Genomic DNA, 14,058 nt, shown 5'->3' with positions numbered 1-14,058 from the left:
GCAAATTTCCAAACAAAACTTTTAACACCGGTCATTTTAAGAACCGATGTTAATGATATACATTTAAATCGGTATTTTCGTAAAACGATGTTAAATTACTTTTTTACATCATGGGCAAGTCTGACCGATTTAAAACATGCGATGTAAATGAACAGATTTCTAGTAGTGAGATAATTTCCGCAGGCCAATTCTTGCCACATGTTTCTCAAACGTGGATTTGGGTAATGACTTAGTAAACAAGTCTGCCACATTATGTCACGCCCCTGATTTTACACACATGAAAATCGATATATATAATCTCATAATTATACATGCGTGAACGTTCAGTCATCAATACAAAATACCTGGAAATCTTTTTCCTTTTAAACCAAGTACGTACTGATGTCCTCAAAGTTAATATACACTCGCTCCAAAGAGTTATATATTACAAAAGCTTACGAATTAAATTGTCAACAACAAGATAAAACGTAAAGGCTGCTCAGAGTAACTATACAACGGAAGTCCTTATCAAAGGTAAAGTCACAAAGATGGCTTCCTACCGTAAAGCTGCTAGCTCGCTGCCTCAACCTCGATTATCCTAACTTGCAGGATTAACCCCAACACCATTGAATAGTGTATCGGGTTGCCACACAACAAACCCGGTAAGCTTTTGCAAGCCTGTATGAGTAACTCAAAACCACACATGCACAACTCACGCCAAAAACGAGGAAAACCTTTCAACTCGCGAATAAAGAAAACATACCATGCTTCTAAAAACAATACTCTTTTCCCAAAAGAAACAACGAAAGTCACACCGTGACAAAATCATATTAATCGTTAACCTAAAAATTCAAATATGATAAATCGATCCAACCTGGATAAAACAATAATTAGGTCCAACCTGGACAAAACAACAAATCGGTCCAACCTGGACAAAATATTAAATCGGTCCAACCTGGACAAAACAGTAATTAGGTCCAACCTGGACAAAATATGTACCCAGGAGTCTTAAGTAACCTACTTAGATCCATGAGGTACGATGGCAGACAGACTGGAGCTCTAACTGAATCGTAACCTGTCACCCGGCCAAGGTTCAACCTTACGATATAATATTGCCATGAGGATGCAACCTGCAACCCCGGATCCTTAGGCCAACCTGACCCTCAGATCAAAACGTTAAATCAAATCAAAAGGAGAAATCACAACCTGTGACTCTCAAATCCTCAGACCACCGGTCGTCAGATCAAAACGTTAAATCAAATCAAAAGGAGAAATCACAACCTGTGACTCTCAAATCCTCAAACACTTTTCAAAACAATAGAAATACCATTTCCCACCATTTGTTTTCCAAAAGCCACAACCCAAAACAATAAAAAGCGTCATTTCATGCATATTGTTTCAAAATCCACAAACCACCAAAACATATATATTTCACGTAAACATAAATCTATATGTAGTCATCCGCTCAGGAATGCCTACTAATACCAACTATAGTTTGCAGTTAACTAAATAACTCTCAAAACGATAAAGGTAAGCCCGTTCGTGAATGAACTTCGTGAGATTACTCACCTCAGAATCCCGCTGCGTCTTCTATACAGAACCGAACTAACACTATCACCAACAACTCGTCCAATTCACCTTTAGAAGCACCTAATCACCAATGATCCCAAATTAGTAACAATTCACAAATGATTAAAGTTCAAAACCCCTATTTTGAACTAAAATCCCTAAAGTGGAGCCAATCGAGGCGAAACCACATCCGAGACCTCCCAAAGTCTCCAGAATACGTCCACGATCGATGTGACCAAACCATAAGTCGATCGGATGCTCGAATCCTCACGAATAGAATAATCAATCGGTATCAAACTGCAAAAATCATAACAATTCCATACGAACTCCAAAATTTGCATATTATATATCGAAACGCTCGTATCAACGAGTAGAACATATATAATACCAAAAAAGTTCCTTAAGTGGCCGGAAACTCATTATTTCACAAAACTCCCAACATCAAAGTTCTTCATCTAAGCATGATTGTGAACTTTCCTAACTAGCTCGAAGTCAGAAAACAAGCGTAAGGGGTCGAAAACTACCTCGCAAGATGTGAACAGTAATCCAATCCGAGTTGATCAAAGTTTCACGTGAATCGATCCTAACAACCACCAAGGATCGATCAAGGAGGATGCTCTGAACTCAACCAAGAAGACTCGAAGCCTCGCCGACGTCGGAACAAGGATTTCTGACCGGGTCCAAAAACACCAACCTGCACCGCCTTCTACCGCCGCCACCACCGAGAATCGGCACTAGAGGACACCACAGGGCGGAGCGTACGGAGGAGTCGAGCTGATCTGGAAAGTCTCGTCGCCGGAGATGGCCGGAGCTCGCCGGAACAACCGGGTCAGATCACCGGGTTCGGGTCGGGTCGAGCGCGGGTGATGAGAGAGAACGGAGGATTTCTGATTTCCGAAAATGGTAAAAGTGAAAATGGAAATAGTAAGTTTCCGAAAACGGAAACTCCTATTTATAGAACTTTCCCAAAACTTCAAATGCTCATAACTTTCTCATACGAACTCCGATTCTCGCGTTCCACATGTCCACGAACTCGTATCGACGCGCTCTACAACTTTCGTGAAGGAAGTTTTTGGAGAATCCCAACAAATAAAAAGTCAACCTTGGCAACCCCCCCCCCTAAAGTCATACTTTTCGAATAAAAATTCATCCGAAACACTTCCGCTCCATCCACGAGCCACGAAACCATCCAATAACCATAATTTAGATTCCGGAAAATCCTCAGAAAATAAATATGAATTTCTGGGGCATCACACATTATCCTCAGATCGAACCTAGTTCACTTTGGTATTTGAGGAAAGTCTGTTGTTGCTGATTATGTTTGGTGTTGTCGCTTTTGATGTAGCCTTGCTTCATTTGTTCAAAATGAACAGCATTATCCTAAATGCTCGTAGGCTCATCTTGTGATAGACTTCAAACCACAATTGTTCGAACATGAGTGATTATGGATCCAATCCATAAACATTCATGAACCACTTCGTGAAGAGCAATAATCTCTGCATGGTTCGAAGATATAGTGACTACGGTCAGTTCTGTAGACCTCCAAGATATCACGGTCTTTTCTCATGGTGAACACTTAACCAATTTGGGAGCGACCTTTGTGTGGGTCAGAGAGGTACCCAGCATCAGCAAAACCTTCCAAAACACTTATATCGTTTTGGGATGGGGATAGAGAACACAGGCCAGCGTTGGCGGCGTTTCTGGTGTGTGATGGGTCCGAATCCATCTTCTCTCTGTAGGGATAGAACAAGCCCATATCAATCGTACATCTCAAGTACTGAAAGATATCTTTTACACCAATCAAAATGACGTCACGTTGGCGCAGAGATATACCTTAGCTAATAAGTTCACTGCAAACGAGATGTCCGGTCTTGTGCATTGAGCTAAGTACAATAATGCTCCTATTGTACTCAAGTAAGGCACTTTTGCCTCTAGCACATCTTCGTCATCATCCTTCAGACGAAGAAGGTCCTTTTCAGGATCAAGACTACAGACGATCATGGGGGTGCCTGAAGGTTTGACCTTGTCAACATGCCTAAGCATCTATCGACATGATGCTCAAGTTCCAAACTGAGACATAATGGTGTTCTCCCATAATCCTTCATCTCAAAATTGAATTTCAAGTGTTCAGCGGTTTCCCTTAACTCTTTAAGGGCTTCTAATGAAGATCATGTCAAACATGAACTGCGATGGAATCTGAAACTTGTTATGGAAACGCGTGGGCATATCCCTTTCCAATCAAGTAGTCATTTTAGCGAGCGTTTCAACCTCTTTGTAAACGCGCTTCGTGGTCTAGAGCCACTTGACTTGGGTAAATGAAGTTCACCATGAACCTTCATGTATATTCCGTATCTAGATCCCTATAGAGATACGTAGTGACCACATTTGTAAGCTGCATGTTCAGTTATTTAGAAACTACCAAACTGACAGGGTAGTGGAGTGCAATGACATCCATTACGAGAGAATATGTCTGATCATAGTCGATTTCAGGGCGTTTTATGAGAAGCCTTGCGCCATAAGGCGAGATTACCATATCTTTTTCTCACTACGCTTTCTAACGAAGATCCATTAGTCAACAGGTTTTATGTTAGGAGGTGTTGGCATCACTAGCTCGAAAACCTTCCTCTTCGTTAGAGAATCCATCTTAACCTAGATCGCATCATTCCATTTAGGCCAAATCTCTCTATGTTGGCATTCATTCATCAACGGAGCGTGGTTCGATATCATCTGACTCAACAAACTCATGGGCAACGAAATGCGCAACTACATCATCAATTATGATGGAGTTTCTATCCCACGTCTCAAGTACATTAGTGTAATTTTCATAAAGCTCTATATTCTCAGGAATAGGTTCTGACATTGAGGCGTCCCCCAATGATAACCCTAACCCGGAAGGTTTTCATGAGATGGATTTTGAGTCTTGATGATCAAAGGATTGGAATGTGCCAAAGTGTCCTTCAAACCTACGGGCCTCCCACGCATCCTAGCTGGGGCCATGGCCTATAATGCCAGAGTGCCACTCTATTTGGCATTGGCACCATGCCTACCTCTATGTAGGGTGGCGCTACGTCCTCTCGTAGGGACGTCCTTCCTTCCAGGCTTGTTTGCAGCATATTTGTGTGATCTCGTCACTTTAACAGGGATCGAGATGAGACATAGTAGGGACAGGCCACGACAATTCATGTCGTTCATGCTGAACATCCGTGTTCTTATCTCCCCCTAACGATGGGAAGACTGTCTCATCAAAGTGACAACCCGCAAATCTAGCGGTAATGAGATCGCCTTGCAAGGGCATTAAGTGGCGAACGATTGTTGGAGTCTCAAATCCAACGTAGTTGCCCATTCGTCTGTAAGGACCCATCATAGAGCGCTATGGCGGTGCAATTAGCACATAAATGGCTCACTCAAATATGCGTAAGTACGATACTTGTACCCAGTCACTAGCTGTAACGCAGAGGTACATTTAGTGGCGGTGGGTCATGGACGAATTAGCATAGCTACATGCAATATTGCATCACCCCAAGCAGATATAAGGACATTGGTGCGCATTACCAATGTCCGGACTATCATCGTAGTCATTTCCGCAAGACCATTTGGGTGTGTACATGGGAACATGATGTCCAACATCAGTCCCATTGGAATATCCATCGAAAGTCTTTCGATGTAAACTCTCTAGCATAGTCAAATCCAATTGACCGAATATGATGATCTGGGGAGTGAGCCCGTTGTCATATGATATGTGCTAGGAGTGTAGCATAAGCAGCATTTATAGGTGGACAATGGCACAACAGGTGACTAGCGTGTTTGCGTGTCAACCAACATCATGAAATATTTAAGCGTCCGCAAGTTGGTTGAATCAATCCACAGAATCCCCATGGATTCTATGTAAGATTCTATGTAAGAACAGAATGAGTATGTTACGTCCCGAACCTAAATTTACCGGTTTACTAGTCATTCGGGCGGTAAACAACAATTACTCTCACTTTTTACTTCATTTCGGTGCTTTTCGTTGACCAAAAGTTGATTTTTTGTTTCGTTCTTTAATTGAGAAAATTTCCTTCATGAAAGTTGTAGAGGACGTCAAACTGAGTTCGTGGACACGTAGCACGCCTAAATCAGAATTCGTATGAATTAGATATGGTCTGTAGAAACATTACGCCGGAGTTTTTCGGAGATGTTGGAAGGGCAAAATGGTCTTTTCACAAAGTCAACTATATAAGTGAAGAAACCCTAACCTCTCTCATTTCTCCCTCTCTCTCTCTTCCTTCCTCATCTCTCTGCTCTCTCCGAAATCACCACTTCCCGGCCACTACCACACTACACCGCCACCACCATTTGAATCATAACACAAACCCGACCAAGACCCAGTCGTTTCGCCGTCGATCAAGACGTTCCGGTCACCGCACTCAACCTCCAAACCTGCGACGCCACTGTTCCACGACCCTCACCGATTTCCAGGCATCCCTTTACCACACCACCATCACCGCTGCACTCAGCGAGCAATGGAGAAGAAAACCCAGAGGTTCAGTCACCCACTGATGCCGGACGAGGCCGTACAAGTCGTCGCCGGAATCTGGGATTCTGCAAGTATCGATTCGTCGTTTCCGGCCACTCGAGCTGCACAACCACCATAGTTGGAATCAGAGCCTCCTCATTCTTCAAAACCCTTTGGTCCCGACCTTTGCTTTGGCCAGAACCGCTGCATGCGCTGCCGCTGCTTTGTGGACCACCGTGGCTCCGCCACCGGATTTCCAGGCCACCTTTATTAGTTTTTGATTATGCGTTTTGAAGTTTCTGGAGAAAGGAATAGGCATTGGTTCAGTTTGACGTATAATGAAGGAAGGTAAGAATCAGGAACTCCATTTTGAGATATAAATTTGGTTGAAGATTGTTATTAAATTGTGTTGTTATTGCTAGGAGTTCGAATGGTTGTTGGTGGTGGAGGACTACACTTATTTAGAATTGGCCCTCTATTTGGAGATGAAGAATTGGTAAGGAATTGGGTTCGGTGACCTTATAATTGCTATAATTGGTTTGGTCAAATTATTGAATTGATGGAGTTAGTGGTTTGAAATTAGAATGGTTTCAAATATATTTTCGATGGTGTTATGCTTGTGCAAAGTTAGGAAGTGACGAATTGATTACCATTGTGGAAACGTCTTACTAGAAGTGGTAAGTAGTTTGGCCAAATAATTAAGGTATTGGTGAATATTGAATGGATCGGTTTTGACTAGTTTGGCAAGTAACTGAATGTTGAAATTGATGTTAAGAGGAAATTGTTGTGAGAATGACACATTTTATTTGAGCAAGTTAAATCGATTGTTCGATGAAGATTAATGAAACGAGTTGCCAATTGGAATATTCTAATACTACCATATCCGGGAATTTCCGTAAGGACTGAATCATTTGGAAATGGTGATCATGAATTTTACATTTAAGGTTTAAAGGCTAAGTAAAAAAGGTCGAATGGTTAACCTGAATTATAACTTGAAAGTAGTGTAATTACCATATTCCAAATGAGTTTACTTTGTTAAGTGGATTATTCAAAAATGGTTACCCGTAATTATCAATTTGGAGTAAATTGGTGAATTTAACACATTTTGGTTACTTAAGGAAGTTGTCATTATTATTAAGTTACTAATTGGGCTTAATTATTTTATTAAGGACTTGAGCATGACTACTTGAGATAGAATAAAAGCTCAATATCGAAAATGACTGAACGGAGGAATTTCCAAGCTCTTGACTTGGGATGGATAAGTTGACGGTTATTGCTTTTGAATCACTGTGAGTGGACTTTTGTTTTAAATAATGATGCATGCGCTTATTTTCTTGAATTAATGCTTTATTTATTTATCATATTACTTTTCGAGCGTATTAATTGTTTTCAGAATTTAAGTTTGGTTTATCTCATGGATTGGCTTTCAATAATGATTTTCTGAGATGGATTATGATTTTCCTCGGTCATGAAATTTCGGATATTAATTTCCGATATGCTCGATTTCGAAATTATAATTTATGTTGACTTTCGACGAATTATTTTCCGAGGTGATTCCGGAATTTCATATTCATTTTCATTACGCTCGATTTGAGGATTTTGATTTATGCGGATTCAGAATTTATACTATTTATTTTATATTTATATTCGGCTAATTGAGCTTATTATGAGATTTACGAAATAAGAATTCGAGGAAGCAAAACTTTATACTTATTTATACCCTATTTATATTGGAACTTGAGATGATCTTGGCGTGCGGGGTCACGTCTTTATACACTTGGATTCTTTTTTCGTGAGATATGTGGGGAAACTATACATATTTATTGGCTTTCGACGATCTTCTTCCTCACCATACGCGGGTCATGCGGTTAAGTCTCCTCCTCACTTACTTTGTGTTTGTGAGTGGCAGTTGAGGTAGCTTTCTCCTCCTCACGTGGGTGGCAGTCGAGGTCATATTCTCCTCCTCACACAATCTATGTGTGAGTGGAAGTTGAGGTTATTAGTTCTCCTCCTCGCACAATCTATGTGTGAGTGGCAGTCGAGGGTAGGTAGATCCTGGGAGGCTCCATTACCCGTATGGTGATATTTCTTCCCCATATCCTATCATTACTTGACTAGCGGGGCCTAGTCTGATTTCCGTTTAACTAGCGGGGCCTAGTCTGATTTCCGTTTAACCAGCGGGGCTGGTCTTATTCTGTTGAGTATCGGAGTTTCCATCCTTCCTTTCAGTTGTTTGGGACTAGCGGGGCTAGTCGGTTTTCTTGAGCGGAACTCCTTTTGTTTCGTTTTCCTAAATCAGTGCATGCATCGGGAGATTTTTTTTTAAATAAATTAAATGTGGGAAAGTATAAAATCTCTTTTGTTTAAAATTGCTTAATTTTGTCCACTCACACTAACGTGTTTTCAATACTTTCCCCTGGGCCCTTCGATTTCAAATGCCCAGTTTGCAGGCGAATTAGTAAGGTCGGGCGTACACGGAGTTGAGGCATAATCAACAGCATGGCTTCCGCGTTTGCCTTTGAGTTAGGTTGTCCTTATTTACCTTTCTATTAGAATTGCTCTGATTACCTATGGGATTTATGTTTTTCAAGTTGAGGTTTGTGTTCTGTGAATTGGAGATTGATGTTGAGTTGGGGAGCAGGGTGGCTCCAGAAGTATAAGGATCATTTGACTTAGAAGTGTAAATGCTTTCTAGGGTTTTGGGTAGCCCATTTTAGGGGAAGTTCCGCCAAATTTTTAGTAGGATTTCTTCTAAGGTGGGCCCCGCAGGGCCACTTCGGATTTCAGGGTGAAATCCGGGGCGGGTCCTGTCAGAGTATGTTCATTTCCTTTGCATAGGACAGTCTTAGTCCTAATTTCCCTAAGGAATGGGCTTTGTAAAATGAGTGAGAGGCTTTAGAAGCAACCAATGAGTATTTTGGTTAGGCCTAAGCGTCTGAAACGCTATTTGAAGCAAGTTGGTGATTGCAACATCACCTGGGGCGCCATCACCATGATGGACGCTATCCATGGCGTTACGGATAGGGACTGCGCCAGCCCTAGGCTGGTGGTCGACGCAGGCGGTGCCCTAAGCAGCTGCGTCGGTCACACTTAGTCCAGAAATCAACTTTTGATTCATGCTTCGTTTCACTCGAAAGAAATGATGTCCATGTGAAGTCTTTAGTAGACGGATCATCATATCATGACCAGGATGACCTATCCTGTCATGACAAAGCCAATATGTGTCTAAATCCAAGAGATCTTCTCTCATAACTTTATTGGATTTAATAGTTCGAATAGTGACATAAAATCCACTAGAGAGACACATAAACTTCTCTAAGATATGCCTTTATTCGCAATCATTAGAGGTATTGCAAAGGAACTCATTTCCGTTCTCTATATGCATTTTCGCATGGAATCCGTCGGCTATTCATAGGTGTGAGTCGCCCTATAAGCGTAGAGAGTTTCTGTGATAGTAATTAAGGTGTCATTTGGCAAGTGAAATTTGGGCTATTCACTACTAGAATTATGGCCCCAGACATCAGCCAAAAACCGATGAGAAACAAAAACCCAACCGATGTCTTTGTGGGTGATGAGAAAGATCCGGAAAATGCAGACATCGGTTTTTAGCCGATGTCTAGTATTCGTGTAGACATCGGTTCCTAATATAAATCGATGTAAATAGGTTTAAATGATAACAAACTTACATGTTTTACTATTGTTAAACCCACATTTTGTTGTATTTAATGCTTAAAGAAATATAGATTACACAACACAAGTTTGCGTTTTAACATCGTTATTGATTTAAGAACCGATGACTGATACTGTTACAGACATCGGTTCTCATTTTGGAACTGATGTCTGGTACTCAATAACATATCGTTTTCGACAAAAAATCGATGTCTGTACATTTTAGTAACATCAATTTCCATTTTGGAACTGATGTCTGTTAATCAGTAACATATCGTTTTCGACAAAAAATCGATGTCTGTATATTTCAGTAACATCGATTTTCATTTTGGAACTGATGTATCTGTATTAGTAGACATCAGTTTTTATGGTTAAAACTGATTTCAACTTTATATCTAGACATCATACTAGAAAGTACGTCCGTGCGATGCTGCGGGTTTAGGCGATAAGAGTAGTAATCACAATCTTATAATGTTTGCCGAATATGCTATCGTTTTACATATCATAAAAACTGGTTCACAAACTTTTTCACTAATTCTTACAAACTCTCTAATTCTTCCATTATCAAATCTATACATTCCTCCATTTCTGCCTTACAGATCACCAGCCTCTTCCACATTGTAAGTTGAATTAGATGCAAGAGAATACTTCTGTGTGGCTGAAAATTCCAGCATGACCAACCTATATATAATCTCCTCCATTTTGGCTACAAGGGACGAATATGCCACAGCCAACAATTCCATAGTCAAAGCTTTGTTTTCTTTTCTTCTTTCACGTTTGCTCTTCTCTTAGTGAAAAGTATCTACACAACTGCAAAATTCATTAATCAATGATCAATGATCAATTCATGACAAAACAAACATAACAAAAATCAATCACTGTATATCACTAAAAATATAATCTTCCAATTACAAAAACACCTCCAATTAAATGACCACTAATAAATTTCCAAAAACACCTGCAATTTATGAAGCAAACACCTGATTTACAAAGCCAATTACTAATTCCATAGTCCTCCAATCATGTAGCAAAGTCATGTGAGAAACAAGGAAAGCTTATGTTAGACAATCCATAATTCCATATCATGTAGCAGAGTCATGTGAGAAAGAGAGGAATGGTTATTACGCCGCAATGCAATTCAGGTAGCTTAGACTCTGAAAGGAGGTAATCCATAGTACTTGCTTCTCGAGCTCTAAGATCCCATCCAACTCAGTTGTTCTACCAGATGCAAAAGCACATTCGGGTTCCAAAATTTGTGCAAGATTTATTTGTAGAAGACACTGCAAGTTAAAAGGGAATGAATTTTCAGTTTCAGACTACGTGATTAGGACAGTGCTCATTATCAAAACAAAAAGTAGTAATATTACTCACATCTTTAATTTTTTGAAGAGCAGTAACACAAAGTGTATTGTTAAGTTCCACATTGACATAGTCCCCACTGCAATTAGTTTTAGCAGCCTACAATGAGCATGGTATAGTTAAAACTTCGTCAAAAGTAATGTAAGTATGTAACAGATGCTGACAATATTATACTTCAAATGAGCAGTAAAAAATTATTATGCACCTCATAGATTTCATCTGAAATGAGTGACACTCGGTGAACATATGGGATTCTCTCATTTACATCAATAAAAGAATCTGAAACTGGATTTCCAAGCAAGTATCCCTGTTTCAAGCTAAATCAAATTATACATTGCCAAAGAAACGAATTAGGGGAAAACTAAAATGAGATTAGATAGTTTACTTGGAGTTGCATTCTTGGCCTTGACCCAGACTATAAACCTGCAATGCAGTATCCAAGGTTTAGGAAGTTAAATTAAGAGAATTTTTTGTTTCCTTCACAACACAATACTATTAATAGGATGGGTAGGAATGTTATAGGGTGAAACAAAAAAATAGAATATGTGGGAGAATAACTTAATGTAGCCATATCAACACAGTGAATAATCCAGTAGTTCACCAACACACCCATAACCAATCAAATAATACTTTGAATGAGTTCTTAGATTCTAACATCCTTCAAAAGAAACAAAAGACACATTTATAAGGTTGTGGGGGCATGAAGCATCGAAAATGCAAACATACTATAAATAAAAAAATGGATCAAAGTTTTACCTTTTCTTCTCAGCAGCCTGGAGCTTGGTATCCAGTCGCTCGCCAAGGTCTTCCTCTTGAGAAGAAGATCGAGAGGGGCTTCTGGGCTTTGTCCGGGCCTTGTTTGACAACTTTTCATAGTGTTCCTGAAGTCGAGCAAATTCAAAAAACTAGACATGTTAGGTTCTAGGCTAAAGAGTTATACAAAAACACAAAAAAGAATTGGGAATCACAAAACAAAGAGATGGAACCAAAAAAAAGTACAGTAATCATCAATAGCAGGAAATTAAGATTAAGTAATCTATTATAATCCTTTGAACCCCGTCACTATCGGTTTAAAACACAACGACAGAGAAAACCAAAAATTTGAAAAACAAAATTGACATCAGCCCACCTAACACAAACGAAGCCAATACCCTTGAAAGTAAAGGTAAAAGCTTCCTTTCCTTGAAGATAAAGAGAAGAGAAGGTGTTAGGTAATTTTTTTTGGGAGGGGTTTTCTGTTAAAATTTGGATCAAAAACACACTAGGACAGAATTGGAAGCACAGTCATGATGGATCTTAAACCAATCAAATAAAGTTGTTAAAAATGGACTTGTATTCGGCTTAGTTCATCATCAACCAAAATCCAAAATCATCATCCCAGGAAACAAACAAACGCAGAATCAGAAATCGAATCAAAAGAAGAAGAAGAAGAAGAAGAAGAAGAGGACCTGGCAGCGAAGATCGGCTAGTCAAAGCTTGGTTTGGATTTGCTCGACAGTATATTCTTAAGAAGAATGGGAACAATAAGTCCTGAATATGAGTCACCACCAATGTACAGTTGATTTCCCTGAAACCTTGGGTGTGGTTATACCTTGGGTGTGCATATAACCACTGTTTCACAAATCATAGAAATGAGTAAGAGAAACTGCAAGATTTCAGAAACATGAAAATAAATGCACAAATAGAAGTACTTGTGATTCTTTTCTCCTTACCTTTCTTAAGTATAGGTCTGTGCAGCTGATTTTGTATCGGAAGTATAGTACCCTTCCGAGGTTGTAGAGTATGAAAACCCAGCACCAACTGGTGCATCTATAAAGATTATGTTGGCCACCTACATGATTATAAGGATTTGAATGAATTAGATTAGCCCAAATCCAAAACATAATTAAGCACCAAATGCATAACTTTTTTATAAGCACAAAGTGGATTGAAATCTAAAAATTTGCACCTCGGTCCATGAATATGGTTTCATAATTATAGTGGGTATGCTTCCATTCTAATGCAGATCATAATTATAGCAGGGCATACTGTAAACACATCTAAAGGTATACTTATTTTAGCGTTTAGGGCATACTGTAAACACATCTAAAGGTGTATAAAGATTAGTAATATTCAAATGTTCTTATTTTTTTTTACTAATTGTTTTGTTCCTATTTTGGTAGGCCTACGATTTAGTATGCTTCTTTATCTATCTCTAATTAAACATCAACACTGCAGATTGGATAGAAGATAACAGTTATAAACTGCAACCAAACCACTTGAAGTAAAAAACCAATCCAGTAAACAAAGAAGAGCTCCCAAGTATTGTGCCAGCTCTTCTAATAAACAAAGAAGACCTTGAGTATCTACTTCCCAAATTTCAGTCATTCTTAACCACTCAAACAAAAGATACAGAAGAAAATGATCCATGAAACTTACCCTTAAGCACCCACTCTCCCTCTTGTTGTTGCAAATACATTCGCAAATCAATCCAAAACAAACACAAAATGAAAAACAAAAATCAATTCCACAATCAATTCAAATGGAGATTCTCACCACGTCCAAAGTTGAAAAAAAGAATACAGCAATAGATTCAACCTTTTAAAATCCTATAAAGCGCATCTAAAATCTAGTCATCACTTCGCATGAGAAATCAAAGAGGCACAGATAGCGTGACTAGTCTTGGTGACATCTTGTCTAAGCAAAGAGGTCACAGATTCCCCATCTATCTTAATAAAATAAGAAAGAAAATTAAAAACAACAAAACAAATCCTAACAAAAGTGGAGGCCCAAGCCCCACTAAAGACTTAGGCCCACCCAATTCTACTTAGGGCGCCCAAAGTACTGTACTCCCCAAAGTTGGGGCTGTCGCCAGCGATAATGTCGCCGCCACCCAATTTGAATCTGCCAGAGCTCAAATCCCTGAGCAACTCAAGGATGATGACAGAAGAGGGACCAGCTCCCGACCTACGGCAAGCAGCCACCGATTTAGCCAGGACATAGATCCT

General features: G+C 39.6%; 1 protein-coding gene and 1 long non-coding RNA gene across 2 annotated transcripts; one reads left to right on the top strand and one right to left on the bottom strand.

Annotated features, from left to right (window-relative positions):
- The first annotated feature begins 6,265 nt into the window (after positions 1 to 6,265).
- LOC121050748 lies at positions 6,266 to 6,599 on the top strand. Its single transcript, XR_005803765.1, has 2 exons — positions 6,266 to 6,391; positions 6,466 to 6,599. It is a non-coding gene; the product is annotated as an uncharacterized LOC121050748 (long non-coding RNA).
- Positions 6,600 to 10,833: 4,234 nt separating this feature from the next.
- Positions 10,834 to 11,496, bottom strand: LOC112178382 (serine carboxypeptidase-like 7). Its single transcript, XM_024316537.2, has 4 exons — positions 11,457 to 11,496; positions 11,277 to 11,378; positions 11,084 to 11,170; positions 10,834 to 10,992 (listed from the first exon to the last, which is right to left on the bottom strand). Exons 1-4 carry the CDS (start codon positions 11,466 to 11,468, stop codon positions 10,834 to 10,836), a joined length of 360 nt encoding a protein of 119 aa, XP_024172305.1. The 5' UTR covers positions 11,469 to 11,496.
- Positions 11,497 to 14,058: the final 2,562 nt, after the last annotated feature.

This window comes from Rosa chinensis, chromosome 7 (genome assembly GCF_002994745.2).
Source record: "Rosa chinensis cultivar Old Blush chromosome 7, RchiOBHm-V2, whole genome shotgun sequence".
In the NCBI taxonomy this organism is placed as follows: domain Eukaryota; kingdom Viridiplantae; phylum Streptophyta; class Magnoliopsida; order Rosales; family Rosaceae; genus Rosa; species Rosa chinensis.
Note: the sequence above shows the minus strand (reverse complement) of the source record. Positions and strands in the feature narration are given on the sequence as shown.

What these genes read in the sequence shown, in the direction of transcription:
- LOC112178382 (XM_024316537.2), bottom strand. An exon ending in TTTCAGATGAAATCTATGAG is followed by an intron (nt 11,171 to 11,276) that starts GTGCATAATAAT and finishes TGCTCATTGTAG; the next exon opens with GCTGCTAAAACTAATTGCAG. An exon ending in CTCTTCAAAAAATTAAAGAT is followed by an intron (nt 10,993 to 11,083) that starts GTGAGTAATATT and finishes TTTAACTTGCAG; the next exon opens with TGTCTTCTACAAATAAATCT.